This window comes from Marmota flaviventris, chromosome 8 (assembly GCF_047511675.1).
Source record: "Marmota flaviventris isolate mMarFla1 chromosome 8, mMarFla1.hap1, whole genome shotgun sequence".
NCBI classification, from domain to species: domain Eukaryota; kingdom Metazoa; phylum Chordata; class Mammalia; order Rodentia; family Sciuridae; genus Marmota; species Marmota flaviventris.
Genome location: NC_092505.1, coordinates 117,161,904 through 117,185,527, shown reverse-complemented (window position 1 = coordinate 117,185,527; position 23,624 = coordinate 117,161,904). Strand labels below are relative to the sequence as shown.

General features: G+C 34.4%; 1 protein-coding gene across 1 annotated transcript; it reads right to left on the bottom strand.

Moving 5' to 3' along the window:
- Nucleotides 1–1,661: 1,661 nt before the first annotated feature.
- LOC114091404 (phospholipid scramblase 2-like) lies at nt 1,662–21,927 on the bottom strand. Its single transcript, XM_071614926.1, has 6 exons — nt 21,844–21,927; nt 20,376–20,415; nt 19,016–19,248; nt 8,292–8,453; nt 5,228–5,389; nt 1,662–1,750 (listed from the first exon to the last, which is right to left on the bottom strand). The coding sequence occupies exons 1-6, from the start codon at nt 21,925–21,927 to the stop codon at nt 1,721–1,723; spliced, it is 711 nt and encodes a 236-aa protein (XP_071471027.1). The 3' UTR covers nt 1,662–1,720.
- Between the last annotated feature and the right edge of the window lie 1,697 nt (nt 21,928–23,624).

Genomic DNA, 23,624 nt, shown 5'->3' with positions numbered 1-23,624 from the left:
TCTTATTCTGCAGACTGAAATTGCTACCACCGGGAGAATTACTCAGGAATGAGATGGTACTTCTTGGATGACAAGCACTGCTATATTCTGACTTTTTTTTTAATAAGAAGCAAGTATTCTCCTTTATCTGGAAATATTCAGGTGTCATGCATTTTATTTCACAAAGTCCTTATCTCTCTTGCTTCCCTTAGGTTGATGTCTGTGTGGTCCTGATGTAGGATTACCAGTTTATTGGATACAATCACATTAAGAGTAACCATATCTAAGAATCATCTTAAATATTTATATTAGTTAAATGATAAGATATAATTGAATAGGATCATATTTTAAATGTTATTTCATAGGTAGTATAAATAATGAAAAATCACCAGTTAAATCCTATGCTGGATTATGAAGAAGTGTCCACAGTATTTGACCGTTCCTTCCATCAAGAAGCAGGGTCTCTTTTAAGTGCTTGTGCGTAAAGGAATATTCTTTTGCTGCTTTTGGCCCACCTGTCATATGAAAAAGCCTGTCCAGAGTAAGTCCAGAGGGAGGCAACTGTCTTGTAAGAAAAAAAAAAAAGATGAATTGGCAGATGTGACTTTTCCATTCATTGGAGTTGACCAAACCTTATATATAAAAACCCCAGACAGTTTTAGTTTTTAAGAGAGTTGTGCAAGCATAGACTAAAAAAGACTTGATACAGTTCAAAATGAAAAGAAACCTAGGTTTCCAATTTTTAATAGACAGACAGAAGGCTGCAAAATCTACCCAAAACATGAGAAAAGAATATCACAAAAGGCACAACCAAAATCACAGAGGGCAAAACAGACAATAGACTAGATGTCCCCTTCCGGGGAGCAGGGTTTCTCTATTCCTAGGGAAAGGAGAACTGGAAGCTTGTACCCATCTTAATTCTAGTGTTCTATGGACCAGTGATTGCTGTATGGATTCCATTTTTTGGTTGTGGTTACTTTGACTTTGGCTCACTATTGAATGTTGAGTGGGTCTCTTAAGTCATGTATGAACCTTATCTTATATCCTCATTGGCATTCACAAAAATGCTGATTACATGATACTGATCCTGTGCTGGATGCTGTAATTGAAATAAACTTTTGGGAATCTCCTAAGAGGACTGAGGCTATTTTGCATATGGGGAGAATTAAGTAATTGTGATCACAGGTAGATGGTGATAGATTGGTGTGAGAAAGGGCACAATATTTTGCAATAACCCCTTTGAGTCCCTTTGTCTACATCTTGACTCTAAGCTAAGCTAAAGGACTTGTTTTGGCTTTACATGAGTTTGCACATTTGAACTTGCTTCCTGGCTTCCTTAGTAACAGTCCTCCTGTGTAAAAGCTTTGGCTGGTCTCCCAGATGATCAAAGATATGTGTCCATTGTCCCTGTTGCTCCAGCTATCATCCAGATAGGCAAATGAAGTCTTCTGGGATGAGTCAGTCCCTGGGCAATCTGTTAATTGACTGTATGCACGTGAGGGAGCAGGTTCTGGCCAGGAGAATTTGTATTTGTCCAGCATCAGAGTCCTGAGCTAAATACAATAATTATTTTAACTTACTAAAGTTTATTATGGTTTAATATAGGTAAAAAAGTATACAAATAGTTTTTGCAGAATAAATTTTATTTAGATATTTTAAGGGCAAGTTGTTTAATTTTGCTGAGGGCTGGCTGGCAAAACTTAATGATAGTAATCTCTGCCATAGTCTTTCAGGATGACGCTTAGGGACAGAGTTCAAAATACATGTAATCCTAGAATAAACATGAAAAATAAATGCAATTAGTTTGGCTTAATAGTAGAAAGAGCTAGAGGTGCTAGATCTGAGAATGTTTTTTAGGTCTTGTGTTATAATACCATGATTATAAAATATATTATGCAACAGAATTTTCAGGATCACACCTTTGAGGTACCACATTCTACAAATGAATATAAGAATTATTGGCTGCCCTTAAAAACACCAAATTAACAAATTTGAGTATAAAGCCCCTTAGAGAACAGTAACTAGTTCTATTTTGTTTTATATGTATATAGACATATATACACATGTACATGAAATATAAAAATTTTATTTCTAGTTACTATAAAGATCATGCACATTTTTCTGCATCCCCAAAATATGAATATACACATATGCATTTTTATTCATGTATATTTGTAGAAAATTAGAAAAGAGAAGGGAAAAAGTTATATATTCTCTTTCTTCTAAGAATCTATCATTAATACTTTTGTTCAAGTTCCTTCTAGACACACATAATAGATATTATAATATGCTGACATTCTACTCAGCTTTTCTGTTTTCTCTTTTTCTGATACTGGGGATTGACCCAGGGGTGGTATATCCCTGAGTTACATCCCAGCCTATTTAATTTTATATACTGAGACAGCATCTTGCCAAGTTATCCAGGCTGGCCTTGAACTTGTGATGCTTCTGCCTCTGCCTCCCAAGTGGCTGGGACTATAGGAGAACCCTGCTGTCCCTACCCATTGTTTCAGTGCATGAAATAACCTAAGGGGATCATGTCATTAAAATTCTTTGAGAATATTTATTTTGTGTCTTCGTTAGTTAGTTTGTTTTAACATCTGCTTAGCATGATAATTTAGAGGTATCTCATGCTTTTAAATTTGGGGGAGGGTTAACTTTTAGCTATTTGAGTGAAGCTTGCTAGATAGATAATATATTGTGACTTAATGTAAAGATTTTGCAAAATTATTTGTCTGCATCTGAGAGAATATGAATACGAAATGTTGATACATTTTTGCAATTTATTCCCTAAAAGTTGTACCTGTAGCTCATGAGCACCTGGTTTCTACAACCTTCATTGACATTGAAAGTTCTTCATTAGAAACAAAAACATTTCCGTGTCATCAATGAAAAAGGGCATTCTGTCATTTGTTTATTTACTTATTTTTGCTTTCTATTTGTGTTTTTGAAAAGTTTTATTCTATTTATTGGTTATTTGTATTCCATCTTTGATGGTTGTGTGGATTTTTTCCATAGCCTGTGTGCGTTACCATTGGGAATCTGATGGGTTTTTTTCTCATTTATATGTACTTTTGTTAAAATGAGAATATTATTTCTTATTCATATTTGTAGTACATACATACCTTTGTTTGTACATACATACCTTTGTTTGCCTTTAAACATTTAACATTATGATTTGTTTTGAGTTATGGAAGTTACAGATAGTGGAATTTAGCAGTGTATAACTTTGTGGTTTCCCTGATTTGAAAAATCTGTTAAATTTTTTAAAGTTTTTAAAATTTGTTCTAATTAGTTACACATGACAGTAGAATGCATTTTGACACATTGTACGCAAATGGAGCACAACTTCTCACTCCTCTGGCTGTGCATGGTGCAGAGTTACACCAGCTGTGCAATCATACATGTATAGAGGGTAATAAGGTCCATCTCATTCCACCGCCCTTCCCATCCCCACAACCCCCTCCCCTTCCCTCATTCCCCTCTGCCCAAACCAAAGTTCCTCCATTCTTCCCTAGCCCCACCCCCTACTATGGATAGGCATCCGCTTCTCAGAGAAAACCTTTGGCCTTTGGTTTTGGGGGATTGGCTTATTTCTCTTAGCATGATATTCTCTAGTTCTGTCCTTTTACCTGCAAATGCCATAATTTCGTTCTTCTTTAAAACTGAGTAATATTCCATTGTGTATATATACCACAGTTTCTACAGCCATTCATTTGTTCAAAGGCATCTGGATTGGTTCCATAGTTTAGCTATTTTGAACTGAGCTGCTATAAATAATGTTGTGGCCGCAACCCTGTAGTATGCTGATTTTAAGTCCTTGGGTATAAACCAAGGAGTGGGATCACTGGGTCAAATGGTGGTTTTGTTCCAAGTTTTGTGAGAAATCTCCATACTGCTTTCCAGAGTGGTTGCACCAATTTGCAGTCCCACCAGCAATGTATGAGTGTGCCTTTTCCCCCACAGCCTCACCAAACACTTATTATTGCTTGTGTTCATGACAATTGCCATTCTGACTGGAGAGTGAAATGAAATTTTAAAGTAGTTTTGATTTGCATTTCTCTAATTGCTAGAGATGATGAACATTTTTTCATATGTTTGTTGACTGATTGTGTTTCTTCTCCTGTTCAGTTCCTTAGCCCATTTATTGATTGGTACCTTTTCAATTTAGAGACTGAAGTATGAGTGTTGTTTGTTCTTTTATCTTTGTTTGCTCCATTATTCAACATCTCCTTCATTAGGCTTCCTTTGGGTTTCATCTGTTCTTTTACTGGTTTGTCAGTTTTAACTAATGGAGATTGGCTCATTAATTTTCCCCCTTTCTTTAATAAGTATTCATAGTCATGCACCTTCTTTAAATGCTGGATGGAACAAAGAATTTTTATATGTACTGATTTATTATATGTTGATGCTCTAATTTTCCATTATATCTTTTTATTCTTTAATTATTTACATTTTTCTTGCATATACATTTAAAAGTATTTAACGTTAGTAAGTTCTAAATTAGTCTCATTTTCTCAGACAACCAAGACCTTGATGATACTGATCCCCTAAGATTTGTTGAGACTTGATTCTGGGATCTCTATAAAATCAATGTTTGTAAACAGTGTTTGTTTGAGAACAATGTGTGCTATGTAATTATTGGATAAAGTGGTCTACATAAGTGCAAAATATCAGTTTTTAAATTTTGTTTATCTTATAGATAACTAAGATTACGTCTCATATCTAGTAACAATTTGGAGGTGTATATAAAGTTCTCATTATGATGATAGCTTTGCCAGTCTCTAACATTTTAGCATTGATCTCTATATCTTGAGATTGATACTGTTACCCAGTCTCAAGTATTTTGTTATAGCATCATGATGGATTAAGACAATATGTATATTTTCCTAATGAACAATACATTTCTTTTTAAATTAAACAAAAACTTTACCAGCAAAATTTCAAATGTCTGAAATACAAGTAAGTATAATAATACATATTGAATGAACCAATTTGTTCCTATTATCAATAACTTAGTGTGAATTTTTATAAATACAAAGGACTTTGATTATTGTGGTTATAGAACACTGGTTTTTGCTTCTTTGCTGTGTGAATACTGAATCTATGGTGTGATTTGGAGACTGATGACTAGACCAAAGAGGCACAATTTGCAATTGATTCAAATGATTTGAGAAGAAATATTAACAAAGGTTACGGTAATATAAGAAAATGTAATTTTCAGCCAATGTAATGAAAATAGACTCACAATGAACAAACTTGCTCCAAGCATCAGTGCTTTGATTTTAACATCAAGATCATATGGAAACTGGATTTTAAATGAATCAGCATCTGATAACAATCCTTTCACAAATCCAGGGCAAAGTTTTGAAATATTTCCAATAACTCTTTCATCACCCACAGACAATATCTAAAAGGACAGATATATCATTAAAATGCAAAAGTATTCTTGCACCTATTTTAATTACTTACTCTGAACCTTATGAGTTATAATAACACTTATTTTGTCCTACCATTAAAAGATTATGCAACATGGGCACAAACTTGCCAGGGGAAAAAAAAGCACCTGTAGATAATTTCTGCATAAGATTAGCTTTACAAATTACATATAACTAATACGCACATGGGCACACACCCCTCCCACCCAAACACATAAGCTTAGTTTTGTTATTTGCTTAAATTTGATACGAAAATCACTTTATTTGCAAAATGAAAAGCACTAGATTTTCAGCTCTTTCATAGTTAGCTCTTCTATAAGTGATCTCAATTGCCTACATCTTTTCCTCAGCCCACCTTTAACCATCGAGATTCCCTGGAACATCACTTCTTACACAAAACAACATTCCTTCCTTCCTCATAAGAGATACTCAGGCAAATATAAAAGAACAAGCCTGGGGAAAATCCTCCTTGTAATAGTGCCATACAGGGAGAGGAGTGGCCATATGATGGAATCCAACGGAGAGACAAGAAGCAAACTAAAATAGACCATGGGGATGACTTTAGAGCAAGGACTTGGGGATAGCATCATTTAAACTGAGGCTTAGAGGACCAGAAAGAATTTTAAAAGAGGAATTAAGAGAAAGAAAGCATCCCAGAGAGAGACAGCAGCATGTTGGGAGTTAAGAGGGAGTGTAGCTGGAGTGAAGTGAGGGGGCTAGTTGCAAGAATGAATTGGCAAGAGAGGCATGCAGGGCTGGTCATGCATACCCCTGTGAGAGGTGTTAAGGAATTTGGAGAAAGAGAAATATGAAAGAGTTTTGATGAACTACGTCCAACCTTCTGCACTCTGTTCAGAAACCTGAGCAAAACATCTCGTCTCCTATGTTATGGAAAAAATAGAAGCTACTAGGCAGGAACTTACTAATTTTCCAGACTCCGGCCTTACAAAGTCTTTGTATTCTCACCAGAATTCCCTGCTTCTTTCCCACTATGACAAATAGGCCATTTCCATGCCTATATAAAGCTAATTCCCTGTATGTGTCTTAAATCTCATTCCCAAAAAGAGACTGAGTATTCATCCTTGAGGCACCTCCAACATTTCCCTTTCCTTTGGTTCCTTTGACTTTAAAATCAGAACTTGCTAAGGACTGACTTCTCAAAGTACCTACGCTTCCTTGAGCTCATCCAGCCAGACACAAGATCAGGGCAAAGCAGGAAGGCAAGTTATGCAGTGCTTAAGTAATGGATATTTGCTAATAATGGAGTTTTCTGAATTAATTTTGATTTCTTAAAAATATCACATTCAACTATCATCTTAATTACTAAGGTTTTTGTTTGTTTGTTTTGGGGTTTTTTTTTAGCGTCCCTTAAGTTCTACATCTGTGCTGTATACCTTACTTGCTTAACCCTAGTCCTGGCTACTGTATTTTCTCTCTCCTCTTCTTCATGGCCAAAAACATTGTCCATAGTCATCCAGGGGAACACTGCCTACAGAACCAGGACCTCCCTTCCTGTCCCTCATTCTGAGAACTTACCAAGAGTGCCTTCTTTAAAATTGTTTTGCTCAAAGTTAGAAGAAATAGGAAATGTCTTACACACCTTAGAGAAAGTTTTGGAGACGTTAGAATAAAGTAGGACTTGTTGTATCCTATTGTGAGAAATAGAAAAATGCACACAAAGCATTTTGTTGTTTGCTGTCAGTAAAAAAAGCCAAAGTGGCTTCAGCTTCCACAGTTATATACATTGATCACTCTGTTACTTTGGTTTCCAACTTAAAACAGAGTTCTGTGTGCTCGTTATACTATTTTCCAAACTAAAAATATTGTAACCATTAATTTGATTAAGCATGTTTTCCTTAATTATTTTGTGCCGGTACTAATCAGAATTCATATTACTAAAGTGAATTTACATGATTCTAGGGAAGGAAAGAGAGTCAGGAAGATTTTCTGATTAGACATTTTTGATATTAAAAAGCAACCAACCAACAATGTCCTTGATGAAATTTTGGAAAACACTGCTTTGCATATGTAATATCTTCTCAAATAATGCATTATTTTTTGTTGTTTAGGAATCTTAAGATTTAAATAAATGTGTTCAGTCATTTAATTTTATTAACTATATTTAGCATAGTTAGTAGTTGGTTTCTAAGATTGTTTCCTGGATATTGGTCATCATCTGTGAAGTAAATTTGCAAGCAGATAAAATTTTTAATAAAATTTTATAAAGCTTTTGCTTTTCATAAAATTCTGAAACTTGTATAATAAAATTTTATTAAAATTTTAAATAATTTAAGTAATAAAATAAAATTTTATTAAAAATTTTATCAGGGCTGGAGTTGTGGCTCAGTGGTAGAGCACTTGCCTGGCATGTGTGAGGCCCTAGGTTCAATCCTCAACACCGCATATAAATAAATAAAGTAAAAGATCCATTTACATCTAAAAAAAAATAAAAATTAAAAAAATTGTATCATACAAGTTTTAGAATTTTATGAAAAGCAAAAGCTATATTACTTAACAGTAATATATAATTTGTAATTATTGTCAGAATATGTCATTGTCCATTGAAATAAAGTATAACTCTTTTCTTATAATATTACTTGAGATATTAAATACAAAACTTGTTGTTTGGTAAGCATAAACAAAAAAGATAGCTTTAAAAATTTTTTTTATAAATTACATGAACTTCTAGGACTTAATTAAACAAGGATATTGTGAATTAGTAGTTCATTTGGGAAAAAACAGTAAGTATAGTAACAATGTAAACAGTATAGGTTTTTATTTTTTTAATCACATTAATTATTTTAAATATTAGAAAATAATCAAATAATTAACTAATTTGACAATGATAATCTTAAAAAAATATGAATTACTCACATTAAAATTTAGATTCCTGAGACATCCAGAAACCAAACATGGTCCTTTGATTTTCAGTACATCCTCCTTTTTCTGATTTTTTATTTTTAAACTTGGCCAAATAGGGTGAAACTTTTGATGAACATACCCAATTGTTTTCCCAGGTGGAGCTTCAACTATTAACTACAAAAGATTGAAAGACATAATATTGATCCAATGAGATGTCAGATTTGCAAGTAACACTATACTTAGTTAATTGCCACCCGCTAACTTCACTATGTTTGCACAGAATTTTCTGTGGTTAAGGAAGCTTATGTTGGGGAATGGACATGGAATTGAAGAGACCCAGGATTTAGATGTTGCCTCTGCTTCTTACTAGCTGTGTGAAATGTGGACAAGTAACTATGTCTCTAAATTCCCTTTGCATTTGGGAAAGAGGCACAATAACACTCTCTTTAGGTACTTACGAGGATTTTTTTAAAAAATGACCACCACTCACATGAGATAAGCCTTAAATTCCAATAACAACAAGAACTGCTTATTTATCTAGTACCTCATGCACTTCTGTATTTTCGACAGTGCAAGTGTGAATTCATTGGAATCCTATGTTCCCATTGCTACATAAAGCCCTGTTCATCAGAATGTATTAGGCATTGTTGAATATATTATGGTGTATCCGTATAACAGATTATTCTGTAGCCATTTAAAGGATTGGAGAAGTTCTATAGATACTGACAGTCTTCAAGTTATATAGTTATGGGGTAGAACACAATTATAAATAATTTGCTACCATATTCCCATAAGAACAGCATCAACATGCATATATTACACAAAAATTTATAGAACAACTGAAAGAATATATAAAGAACTCAAAATGCTAGTTGCTTCTAAAGAGACAGAGAGAGAAAGAAAAAAGACCTAGGAAGAAGCATTTGAGAGACATTGCTTTTTGTAAATATACTTCTATTTTCTTCCTGCCTGCCTTCCCTTTACTGATTGTATTTTATAACATTTGTGAAGTAATGAATGATTTAAGACAGTAAATAGAGACAACAAGTGATCACTTCAATGAAGAGATAAGAGAGCAAATGCAGGAAACAAAATTACTTCAAGAGAGATTCTGAAAAAAAAAATACAAACAGAAACACTTAAAATAAACCAAATTAAAGCTCTAATAGAAAGCATCACCAACAGACTAGATCACTCGGGAGACAGAAGCTTAGTCAATGAAGACAAAATATATAATCCTGAAAATAAAGTTGACCACACAGTGAAGATGGTAAGAAACTGTGAACAGAACCTCCAAGAATTATGGGATAACACATAAAGACCAAATTTGAGACTTATCAGAATAGAGGAAGGCACAGAGATACAAATCAAAGGAATGCACAACTTTTTCAATGAAATAGTATCAGAAAATTTCCCAAACCTGAAGAATGAATTGGAAAATCTAATGCAAGAGGCTTACAGGACACTAAATGTACAAAATTACAACAGATTCACACCAAGGCACATTATAATGAAAATGCCTAACATACAGAATAAGGATAGAATTTTAAAAGCCACAAGAGAAAAAATTTAGATTATACATAGGGGAAAACCAATTTGAATCTCAGCAGATTTCTCATCCTAGACCCTCAAAGCTAGGAGATCCTGGAATCACATATACAAAGCTCTGAAAGAAAATGGATGCCAAACAACATTATATTCAGCAAAATTAAGCTTTAGATTTGATAATGAAATAAAAATCTTCCATGATAAACAAAGGCTAAAAGAATTTACAATGATAAAACCTGTACTACAGAACATTCTCAGCAAAATATCCATGAGGAGGAAATGAAAAACAACAATTAAAATCAGCACAGGAGGAACTACACTAAAGGAAAAGCTAATCAAAGGAGAAACCAAGTCAAGTTACAAACCAAAATTAAACCAAAATGACCAGGCATACAAACCATATTTCAATAATAACCCTGAATATTAACCGCCTAAACTCATCAATTAAAAGACACAGACTGGCAGACTGGACTAAAAAAAAAAAGAAAGAAAGAAAGTCCTAACAATATGCTGTCTTCAAGAGACTCACCTCCTACCAAAAGACATCCACAGACTGAAAGTGAAAGGATAGGACAAAACATACCACTCACATGGAGCACGTAAACAAGTGGGGGTTTAGATCCTCATATCAGATAAAGTGGACTTCAAACCAAAGTTAGTCAGAAGGGATAAAGAAGGACATTTCATACTGCTTCAGGGAATAATACATCAATAAGACATAACAATCGTAAATATTTATGCCTCAAACAATGGAGCATCCACATATATCAAACAAACCCATCTCAATTTCAAGAATTAAATAGACCACAACACAATATACTGGGTGACTTTAACACACCTCTCTATCCCTGGATAAATCTTCCATACAAAAATTAAACAAACAAACAAACAAAAAAAACCTATAGAACTCAATAATACAATCAATAATTTGGACTTAACAGACATATGTAGAATATTTTATCCATCAACAAGCAAATATACTTTTTTCTCAGCCACACATGGATCCTTCTCTAAAATAGACCATATGTTAACTACAAAGCAAGACTTAGAAAATACAAAAAAAAAAAAAAAAAAAAAAAAAAGATAGTACCCTGCAATCTATTAGATCATAATGGAATGAAATTAGAAATCAATGATAAAATAAAAAATAGAAACACTCCAACACCTGGAGACTAAACAATATGCTATTGAATGACAAATGGATACTAGAAGACATCAGGGAGAATATAAAAGAAAATTTGGGAGGTAAATGAGAACACCAATACAATATATCAAAATCTCTGGAACACTAGAAAGGCAGTGCTAAGAGGAAAGTTCATTGCATTGAGATCATTCATTAAAAGAATGAAAATTCAACGAATAAATGATCTGATATTACATCTCAAAGCCCTAGCAAAGGAAGGAAGAATCAACACCAAAAGTAGTAGAAGACAGGAAATAATTAAAATCAGGACTGAAATCAATGAAGCTGAAACAAAGAAACAATTGAAAATGTTGACAAAACAAAAAGCTGGTTATTTGAAAAAAATAAATAAAATTAATAAGCCCTTAACAACCCCAGTGCAAAGATGGGGATAGAAAACTCAAATTACTAGAATTCATGATGAAAAAGGGAATATCACAACAGGCACCATTGAAATACAGAAGATAATTAGAAATTACTTGATAATTTATACTCCAACAAAATAGAAAATCTCAAAGACATCAATGAATTTCAAGGGACATATGATATGCCCAAACTGAATCAGAAGAACATACACAATTTAAAGAGGTCAATTGCAAGCAATGAAATAGAAGACACCATCAAAAGCCTACCAACCAAGAAAAGCCCAGGACCAGATTCTTAGCTGAATTCGACAAGACCCTCAAAAAAGAATTATGATCAAAACTCCTCAAATTATTCCATGAAGTAGAAAAAGAGGGAATCCTTCCAAACTCATTCTATGAGGTTTTTATCACCCTGATATCAAAAGTAGACAAAGACACATCAAGGAAAGAAAACTTCAGACCAATATCCCTGATGAACATAAACCCCAAAATTCTCAATAAAATTCTGGAAAATTGCATACAAAAACTTATTTAAAAAGATTGTGCACTATGATCAAGTGGAATTTATCCCAGGGATGCAAGGTTGGTTCAACATATGGAAATCAATAAACGTAATTCATCACATCAATAGACTTAAAGAGTCATATAATCATATCAATAGATGCAGAAAAAGCATTTGACAAAATACAGCACCCTTTCATGTTCAAAACACTAGAAAAACTAGGGAAAACAGAAACATATCTCAACACTGTAAAAGCTACCTATGCTCAACCCAAAGCCAACATCATTCTAAATGGAAAAAAAACTTGAAAACATTCCTCTAAAAACTGGAACAAGACAGGTATTCCCTCTTTCACCACTTCTATTCAACATAGTCCTTAAAACTTTAGCCAGAGAAATTACACAGACAAAAGAAATTAAAGAGATATGAATAGAGAAGAACTCAAACTATTACTATTTCTGATGACATGATTCTATAGTTAGAGGATCAAAAAAATTTCACCAGAAAACTTCTAGTACTAATAAATGAATTCAGCAAAGTAGCAGGATATAAACTCAACACCCATAAATCAAAGGCATTTCTGTACATCAGTGACAAATCCTCTGAAAGGGAAATGAGGAAAACTACCCCATTTACAATAGCCTCAAAAAAAAAAAATACTTGGGACTTAACGAAAGAGGTGAAAGACTCCTGCAACAAAAATTACATTACACTAAAGAAAGAAATTAAAGAAGACCTTAGAAGATGGAAAGATCTCCCATATTCCTGGATAGAAAGAATTAATATCGTCAAAATGGCCATATTACCAAAAGCATTATATAGATTTAATGTAATTCCAATTAAAATCCCAACAATATTCGTCATAGAAATAGAAAAGGCAATCACGTAATTAATTTGGAAAAAATAAGAGACCCAGAATAGTCAAAGCAATCCTCAAAAAGAAGAGTGAAGCAGGAGGCATCATAATACCAGAAGTATAGTAACAAAAACAACATGATATTGGTACCAAACTATACAACAGAGCTATAGTAACAAAAATGATGTGGTATTGGCACCAAAATAAAGATGTAGACCAATGGTACAGAATAGAAGACAAAGAGACAAACCCATATGAATACAGTTGTATTAGACAAAGGTGTCAAAAACATACATTGGAGAAAAGATAGCCTCTTCAACAAATGGTGCTGGGAAAACTATAAATCCATATGCAGCAAAATGAAATAAAACCCCTATCTCTCACCTTGCACAAAACTCAACTCAGAGTGGATCAAGGACCATATGGTCATTAAACAATAGACCCTGCACCTAATAGAAGAAAAAAGTAGGCCCAAATCTTCATCATGTCAGATTAGAACCTGACTTCCTTAACAAGACTCCTAAAGCACAAAAAATAGAACCAAGAATAAATAAATGAGATAAATTCAAACTAAAAAAAAATAAACAAACAAACAAACAAAAAACTTCTATTCAGCAAAGGAAACAATCAATATGAAGAGAGAACCTACAGAGTGGGAGAAAATCTTTACCACACACACATCTGATAGAGCACTAATCTCCAGTGCTCAAAAAACTTAACACCAAAAAAAATATATGACCCACAATCAATAAATGGGTTAAGAAACTGAACAGACACTTCACAGAAGAAGAAATACAATCAATCAACAAATATATGAAAAAAAAAATGTTGAGCATCTCTAGTAATTAAAGAAAAGCAAATCAAAACTACTGTAAGATTTCATCTCCAGTCAGAATGACAATTATCAGGAATACAAGCAATGATAAGTATTGGCAAGGATGTGGGGGAAAAGATACGCTCATGCATTGCTGGTGGGACTACAAATTGGTGCGGCCAATATGGAAAGCAATATGGAGACTTGGAATGGAACCACCATTTGACCCAGATATCCCACTCCTCGGTCTATACCCTAAAGACTTAAAAACAGCATCTTACAGTAATGCAGCCACTTCAATGTTCATAGCAGCTCAATTCACAATTGCTAAATTGTGTAACCAAAGTAGATGACCTTCAATAGATGGATGGATAAAGAAACTAATATATATATGCGCACACACACACACACAATGGCATATTACTCAGCACTAAAAGAAAATAAAATCATGGCATTTGCAGGTAAATGGATGGAGCTAGAAAATATCATGCTAAGAGAAATAAGCCAATCCCCAAAAACCAAAGGCCAAAGGTTTTCTCTGACATGTGGATACTGATGCATAATGTAGTTGAGTTGGGGGGTGCAGAGCAAGGGAAGAATGGAGGAATTTTGGATTGAGCGTTGGGGAGATTGGAGGGAAAGGGACATGGGTGTGGGAAAGATGGTGGAATGAGACAGACATCATTCCCCTAGGTACATGTATATTTGCATGAAAGGTGTGCCTCTACATCATGAACAACCAGAGAAATGAAAAGTTGTGCTTCATTTGTATACAATGAATTGAAATGCATTTTGCTGCCATGTATAACAAATTAGAACAAATAAAAAATTTTAAAAACCCAAATCTCCCTTTCATAACAAAACTGTACTTAACACTGGCAAGAAATGTCTGGAACAATTTTAACTCAACTGAGCAAGACAGGGAGATCTGGGGTGAAAGAAAGACGTTCAAATAAAGGTGGAGGAGATCAATGGACAAGACAGATTCAGAAAGAACTTAGATGCTATATGTCTAATATCTTGCAGTAAAATAGAATTGCAATCTCTAGACCTGTACTCTTCTATGGGATCACCATAAAAATTCAAAATGTTCTACAAGCAAATAGGAATGCGTGAGAGACGTGATAGGAATTAATGTTGACCCAATATTGCTGTGGACATCCAGTGTCATCATAAAAAGTTCCAAAGTTCCTACAAGAGTGAGCTTCCACTGGAACCTGCCCTCAAGAAATGGAAACTCTGCATGCCTCTCATCCCAGTGACCAGGAGGTAGAGGAAACAGCATGACAAATTTATGGCCAGCCTCAGCAACTTAGTGAGACCCTGTCAGAAAATTAAAAAATAAAGGTGCTGGAGATGTGGCCCGGTGATAGAATGCACCTGGGTTCAATCCCTGGTACTGGAAAGAAAGCTCATGTGTGAGACAATGCAAATAGGTTTGGAGGAGAAATAAATAGGTTGTGAGAGCCTTAACCCAATCAGTGAATCAATCCCCTGATGGGATTAAGGAGGTGGCCTCTCTGCTTCCTGATCATGTGCTGCTTCCCTCTGCCTTGCTCCTCCGTCTTGATCAGCTTCACCTCAAGACCCCAGGAGTGGAGTTAGCCTTCTATGGACTGAGACCTCTGAGACTGTGAGCCCCCAAATAAACTTTTCTTCCTCTAAAATTGATCTCGTAAGGCCTTTTAGTCAGAACACTGAAAAATCTGACCAAAACAGTGTGTGTATAAAACATATATACACATATGTTTCTATCCAATCACAACACAATGATGGTGGAAGGTCAGTAAAGAGATAGGAAATGTGATTGGTCTAATAGCAATTTTGAACGAACGGACACTGTGAAAACTTTCATCCACTAGCACCATACCCAGTTTCTCAGATCCACATGGAACATTCCACAAGGTAGACCTGATGCTGGCCCAGTAAATACTTCATAGTCAATTTTGAAAGATTGAAATAATACACAGCATGTGCCCTAACTACAACAGAATTGAATGAGAAGTAGATAATACGAAGATATAAAAACACCTTAAAAATTTAGAAAATTACAAGTGCACTTTTAAGTAATGGTGTCAGTTATCAACTTGATTACCTCTCAGCTCCAAATTGACCCTTCCTCTACTTGCTCTGGGACTTTAAGCATTTCTCCTTTACAATGAACTTGAGAGTAAGCCTTGTCAGTAGAGGTCACCGGAGGGACACTGCATGAGACAGAGGGATTCTTTTCCTACCTCTGGGTGCAGTGACCTTGCCCTCCACCTGGCCTTCTTGCTCCTTCTTCGTGGTTGCTTAGCTGTGCAAGAGTCTGGGGACATTCACTGGTATTCTGCCCTTGCAGCATATCAAGCTTGTATATTATCTCCATAAACCTGCAGTCCTGGTCTGCAACCTCACCAGACTGGGTATTCCTGATGTGGCGATTACTATACATTCTAGGGCTGCATCCCCAAGACCCCTCCCTCCTATGTTCACTTATTAGCTGCTTCTCAGCTGTGTTCCTGAGATTTATTTTCCATTCATCTCCCCATATGGACAAGCATATCCCAGGATTCAGACCCAGAGTGTCTTTCCAGTGGCCTCTGCCTGCCTGCCTACCAGCTCTGGCATCCACAGAGGAAACCCAGTCACCTGCATGCTCATCTCCCACCACAGCATGCCTGCACCACAGACAGGTTTCCCTCGTGGTGCTGTGGACCAGCTCTGGCTCAGGCAGCTTTTCTGTACCTTCCAGCTGCTGGCTGCTGCATACCTTCTCCACCAAGGCTGAACTGTAGCCCTGCCCTATACTGTGGGTATGGCTCTCTCGGCACAGGTGTGCCCCTTCATGCTTTCTTTATGACATCATGATACTTGCCTATCACAGCTTTGTAATTCTTTATTATCAGCTTCCTTTTTATCAGATTACTGTGAGGTTTCTATGTCCTGACTGTCAGAGTCTGTTGACACAACTCTTAGATGAAGTGAAACAGTGTAGAAAAGTTAGAAAATATTTGAAATGAGTAATAATTAAATAGAGCCTATCCAACTTATATCTAACTAGTGCTTACAGAAGGACATAATTAGTCCTGAACATTTATATATAGTACACATACAGTTCTAAAGACACATAAATAAATACATATAAATAAATATGGTTCTAAATGCGCATGTGAAAAGTGGAAAAAGATTTAGAGCCAGAATTAAAAGTTTTCAATCTAATAAGCCAAGAAAAATTGTAGAAAAAAGGAATCAATAAACATTAGAGGAAACAAATCAATGAGTGATGAACAAAAACAGAGAGAATAAATGAGATGAAAAGATGATTATTTGAAAAGATCAATACAATTCATAAAGTAAGCATACCAAAAATCACAAATTAGGGCCCTGGGGATGTAGCTCAGTGGTAGAGCACTTGCCTAGTATGTGTGAGGCACTGGGTTCGATCCGCAGCACCACGTATAAATAAATAAAGGTATAAAAATACAACATTATAATAAAATCACAAATTACAGATATCAGGAATGCAAGAGCAGTTATTGTTACGAAGCTTGTAAACTTAGAACAATATAGAAATGAATCAAGAACTTTATGCCAATAAATTCAACAACTGAGATCGGCAAAGTATATGAAAAAAAACAAATTATAAAAATGAAGTTAAGAATAGAAAAACAGATATCACTAGAGCTGTTAAGGAAATTTTGAATTTAATATTAAAGTCCTTTACATCTCAAGGATGAAATGGCTTCACTGTGGAATACAGATATTGAAAAAAGATGTAATTCTAATCCTACAAAAGCTCTTTCAGAAAAGAAAAGGAAGAAGGAAAAAATACAGATATGCCTTTTATGAGACCCACATCATCCTAAATTCTAAAATCACATAAAGATTTAAAGGAAAATTAGACTGATATATTATAAATACAGACTCAAAGGCTTAGCAGACTGAACCCAGAAATACATAAATGAAACATGTTCAAAGCAGATTTATTCCAGGAATAGAAGGCTGATTTAATGTTAAAAAAGAATATTTGCTATTTCCACCATACTTATAGAATAAGAGAAAAATCATATACTTAAAATCCATAGGAAAAAAATTGACAAAGTATAAAAGTAAGTACTAATAAAATCAGAAAATTAGAATCAGATGGGATCTTTCTCAACTGAATAACAACTATCTTTCAAAAACTTACATATAGCATCACACCTAAAGACTGAATTCTTTCCTCTGAAACAGGACAAAATTCAAGGCTATTTTCTCTTCTGCTTCTTGTCAACATTATATTACAGTTCCTAACTAGCATGAAAAGGAAGTAAGTAATAAACACATACATTCATATATTTATATATAAAAATACAATCAGTTAAAGAAGTGAAAATTTTGTACTTTTCTATCACAAAATAGAAAACAAACATTTAAAAAGACTACAAAGCAAGCTTCATGAATTTGTAAAAGTCAAAGAGTAAAGGGTAAATTTGTACAGATGGATGCTTTATATAAGCAACATGAAGAGAAAGATTTCAATTAAAATACTGTTATAATATATAACATTATAAATGTATAAATTGATAAATATATAAACATTACAAATATATTATATATTTTTGTAATATATAAAAAACTTAAAATAATTACATTATCCCTAATAGAATATTTTCAAGACCTAAAGACTTTCAATAACTAGTCACTATTGGGAATTATTAAAAAGGAACTTTTAAATAAGGAGAAATACACCCATCAAGTAGAAGTTTCCTTTTCCATTGACATGTCTTGGTAATGTTTCTGAAAATTAATTGCCAAAATAAACTTCCCCTATTGATGCAGAGTCTCTTCTATTCTTCTTCCAATACATATTGTGTAGAAAGACAAACAGATAAACAAATGGATAGACAGATGAAAGAGAGCATCAACAATACTCAAAGACTCATGCCCATGAATCCCAACTCTCTCCTTCCCTGCTTGGTGAAGCCACTCCACAGGTGTTTCCCTAGTGCTTCGAGGTGACTATCTCTAGAACCTGTGAGTATAACTAGATTTGCTCTCCTGTGCTGCTTCTGTGGATTCTCTTGTGGCTGTGCTTGACTATCCATCTCATGAAACAACCCAAAATAATAGTTTGAAGCATGGTAGGAACTATAAAACTGAGAAACTCAAAACTGTCACTTATCTGGATTATAAATGACCAAAGTCAAAAATGAAGCTTTGGATGGATGCTTAGATATTTTAGAATTAAAAACAAACAAACAAACAAAAAACCCTAAAGATCGTGTGACCTTCATTGCCTGAGAAAAAGTTGACCATGTTATCAGTAACTCTCAGCCTGTGGACATGTGGAACAAAAATTTAGTTCTCTTTCTGACACTTCATTCCAGATAATTTTCTGTAACCAAATCCAATGTCTGACTTTTATCATACTGCCTTGCTTTGAGGTCCTTGTGAAGAATGTCAAATACATTGTCAATCTTGTGGTGCAAGAAGCAGTTACTGACCTTCTGTGGGCAGCAGCTGTGGCAGCGAATGCAGCAACAGCAGCTGCCTCCTAGACCTTTATGCACAGTGATCACGACTTGACCTGTGTTATCATAAATCGTCATGGTAAACGGCCTGGCCAATCCACAGAGGTATCGCAGGAACCAATTACTTTGCTCTTCTACAACATAAATTCTATGTCCTTGATTATTCATGACCTCGTATGTTTTATTAGCTTCCAAATAACAGAGGACTGGAGAATGAAACAAGAAGGTGATTTGTTAGTAATACTGATGTGAGACTTGTGTAAATTACATATTAGATCACTTTGGGCCTATGACGGAACCCGGGGACTTGTTTTTCTAACATGCTCCTGGAAGATGTTGATGCTGCTATTCCAGGGACCATACTTTGAGAACCACTGGTTTAGAGAACTAGCTCCTTACACATGGATGCTTAGAGTCTTCCCGCTATTTTTGTGACTTTAAATTATGAGCAACTTTCATTGTTCCTCTCTTTTGTATCCACCAACTAGTTTTTACAAATTCTCTCACGACCTTGGGACTGCAGTACAAATATTTTCTTTAAGCATATTTATTCCTCAGGCTTCAGAGCAAACCCGTCAGGGCAACCCAGGTCTGACTCTTCTCTGATTCTCTCAAGGTGATTAGCACATGCCTTGTTCATGGTAGGTATGCAGTGGTATTTCTGGAGTAAATGACTTTCATGAAAATGAAACATCTTAATGCAATGCAGCATGAAAAAAAAAAAAAACTCAAAGAACTGCTGTTAAATAGCAAACTAGAAAGGTTTTTATGAGTTAGAAAACACAAATGCCTATTTTAGTCAGAAAATGTATACAACAAAGTCATCAGTAATGACTTTACCATGTTTAAAATGAAAAATTTTGTTTACGTGGGTTACAATTTCATCTGCGTGAAGGAAATAAGGTGACATAAAGATAAAAAATTGGATTCTTAGTGGACAATTTAATTTCTCAGACTTGATAAAAACTTAGCTGATTCTGCTTCTACTAGCAGAATTCCTAAATAAACCTGCAATCACTGCTTCAGTGGATATCTGTATTTCAGGAATTCAGGATGAAAAAAAAAAACATTTGAGAAGGCAGACCTGTGTTTAGCAAAGCTGAAAGTGAAGACTAGCCCCTTCAGGCACAATCCTGAGGCAGGTATATTTTTCCATTACCAGAAAACTGCCTTGTACTCACCTCCTCATCTAAGGGCCTTCTGGGAGTCTCTTTGCCCCCAGGGCCTAGTTTTCTCCAAAAGGGCAATTTATATTTTTAGAGGCTGATCTAACTACAGCAAAACACATTACATCTTCAAGAAGGAGCAAATACATCAGTGTTTGAGTACATACCTTCCATATCAAAACGATGACACACTGTCAACTGATTTACCTGTTGGAGCAAAAATAATCAGACTAAATTTAAAGTGTACCAACACAAAAAAATAAATAAATATTTTGATACATTTAAAGAAATTGATCAATTTTCAATATCTCTGATGTTTTTGCCACACATCTTCTATAATACGCTAATATAATACGCTTCTTTAGCTAGCGAGGCTAAAATTAAATTTTGAATTTTATTTTAGTGAAAAAAACAGGCAAATGGAGAAGTCTTAATTTATAAAAAGTTTTACTTTTATCTATTGTTAATGTACCCAATATTTTGGTTAACAAAAATTTATTTACCAATATTTTGGCAATATTATTGATATATTTTTGGAATTCAGAGAGAACTATCTATGCTGTTAATTTATTTTTGTTTTTGTTCTTATAAAATATTTTTCGTTGTAGATGGAAATAATAACTTTATTTTATTTATTTATTTTTATGTAGTGCTGAGGATCGAACCCAGTGCCACATCCATGCTGGGCAAGTGCTCTACCACTGAGTTACAACCCCAACCCTATGCTGTTAATTTGAAATAAAAATTTTCATATAGCTTTTGCCCAAATTTTACTATATTTTGTTTGTTGTATTTTATAATAATGCATGACTATTTCGAATTAAGAATTGAAAAAGTAAGCAATCTTTTCAAAGAAGGAAAATGCATACCATTTTATTTTTAAAGTATTACAAAATAAAATGTGATCAGTTATTACAGACATCTGAATTGCCAAAGTTAATTTTTCAGAGACATTATCACAGGAAATTGAATCTGAATTGACAGGATAAACAAACTAATTCAATCTCAGACAATCTGGTACAAAATGAGAGACAATTTCCTAATTCTTCATATTTCACATTTACATACCAGGCACCTAATACAAAAACATTAGGTGAAATGAGGATTTCAGGAGTTAATTTTAAGTTACAAATTCAAAATCCATTTCCATATTTTAAAAGTAGGCATTTATTCTTCTTCTTCTTCTTTTTTTTTTGGTACCAGGGATTAAACTCAGGGGAACTCAACCACTGAGCGCTATTTTGTATTTTATTTAGAGACAGGGTCTCACTGAATTGCTTGAATACAAGAAGTCTTCGCTTTTGCTGAGGTTGGCTTTGAACTCTTGATCTTCCTGCCTCAGCCTCCTGAGATGGTGACATTATAGGTATTCACCACCACACCCAGAAAAAGTAGGCATTTATTCTTAAGTGGGCTTCCTAGAGAATAAATTTGTAAATAATAATATTATAACATTTAAAATGCAAGTTTAATATCGCAGTGAAAATGGACATTTATATTCAAATAATATGTAAAAATCTTAATATTATAGTAGTTTAACATATAGTCAAAAATTTTATAGCATAATATATAATATGGCAGAATCTATATTCATGGTATTATGGATCAAATAAGTGAAGAAACACATTATTATACCTCAGCCAAATATTCCAATCCAGGTGGACAGTCAGTGGTTGACTCTGATGTGTCTATCCAATGGGCTGTATCTGATGTCTTCATCCAATTTATCATAGATTGTAGATTATGAAAAGCCATAATCTGGATAATATAAATGCTTTGAAATGAGACAAATTGAATTGAATTAGCTCTTTAGCTTTAAAATCTACTACCACCGAAACATGTAAACTTGGTTATAATCATGAATCAACTTCAACTCCAGGTTTGATTTTTTTTTTATCTTTTAATGGCATAAATATCAGGCATACTTTATTTTTAAAACTGTTTTCAATTGAAATGTTCATGATTTTATAAAAGAAAATAAGAACCTTGGGAATACAAGAAGTCTCAGTTTATGCTGTCATGATAATCTAATGTTAATTGCTATCTATATTCCCATATGACCTTAATCTATTTTAATAAAATTAAATCTTTATGTTTCAGAATTATTTGAAAATGACTAGATGAGCTACAGCCTTCAAATCCCCACTCATATTGAGGGATATATCATGGTAGAAATGACAACATTTTGTTTAGGGCAAAAACCAGATAAAATTTTTTAAAATATGATTTGGGAAGGTATCTACTTCCAGTTCCACTGTTCTAACAAAATTAGAACAAAACTCTATGGAAACAGAATGTCTTTACTGACCCTGGCTAGGTCTTACTACTCTCTGTATTTTTCTCAGGTTGAACATAATTAGACTTATGAAACAAATCTACAAATCCTGTTCTCGGTTCCAAGTTGAAGAGGATGATTCTAACAATGCCTATGAAGATTTTGGAGGTGCTGCAGAATTTACTCCCATTATTATTTTTTTAAATTTTTTTCAATATTTTTGTTTTTATTTATTTACTTTTGTATGTGGTGCTGAGGATCGAACCCAGTGCCTCACGCATGTGAGGCGAGCACTCAGCCACTGAGCTACAACCCCAGCCCTACTCCCATTATTTTAAGGCAAATATATGATCTTCTCTCATACAAATCCAAGAATTTAATCAACAAATACCTAAGAGACTACAATATGTACACAAGACATACAGAACGCTCACTACAGAAAATAAGAGTAAAATAGAAATGGCAAGTTTCCATTCCAAAGACAGACCATGGAATAGGAAATGGTGTAAGGAGAAGCAAAGATGGGAACTTAGAAGATCATGTAAGCTTAAAAGTTATTATTTTAGTTTAGATGGGTCAAAAGGTAGCTCTATGTTTAAATTTTTGAGGAATCAAAAAAGTTTTCCAAACACTCTACACTCCCACCAATAATGAATGGGGTACCAGATTCTCCAGTCTTCCCAACATTTGCTACTTTCTATCTTTTTAAACACAAGCAGCCTCCTGGGGTGAAGTCATTTCTCACTGAGGTTTGGATATACATCTCCTAATGACTGGCATCACTGAACTTTTTTTATGTGTTATTGGTCATTAGTACAACTTCTTTAGAGAATCATCTATTCCAGTCCTTTCCAATGTTTTAATGTGTGTTGTCTCTCTACTGTTAAAAATTTCCTTATGGGAAGACTTACAAATACTTTCTGCCCTTGTGTGTGCTGTTGATGATTTTGATCAAAACACAAAAGTTTTGAACTTTGATGCAGTTCAAATCTGCAGGTTTGGAGGACACTGTGTCTGCTGACTATTTCTGTTGGGGGTGGGGTGGGGTGTAGGGTGCAGGGCTCAGGGCTGAGGCTAACCCATTGTGGAATGTTGAGCACTGGCTCTTTCTACAGGGGCTTGTTGATAGTGATCCTGAGGT

Coding starts and splice junctions, on each gene's coding strand:
- LOC114091404 (XM_071614926.1), bottom strand. CDS start 21,927: ATGAAGACATCAGATACAGCCCATTGGATAGACACATCAGAGTCAACC. Junction 19,249..20,375: donor TCATCGTTTTGATATGGAAG/GTATGTACTCAA, acceptor TTCATTCTCCAG/TCCTCTGTTATTTGGAAGCT. Junction 5,390..8,291: donor TCAGGAATCTAAATTTTAAT/GTGAGTAATTCA, acceptor CTGTCCTTTTAG/ATATTGTCTGTGGGTGATGA.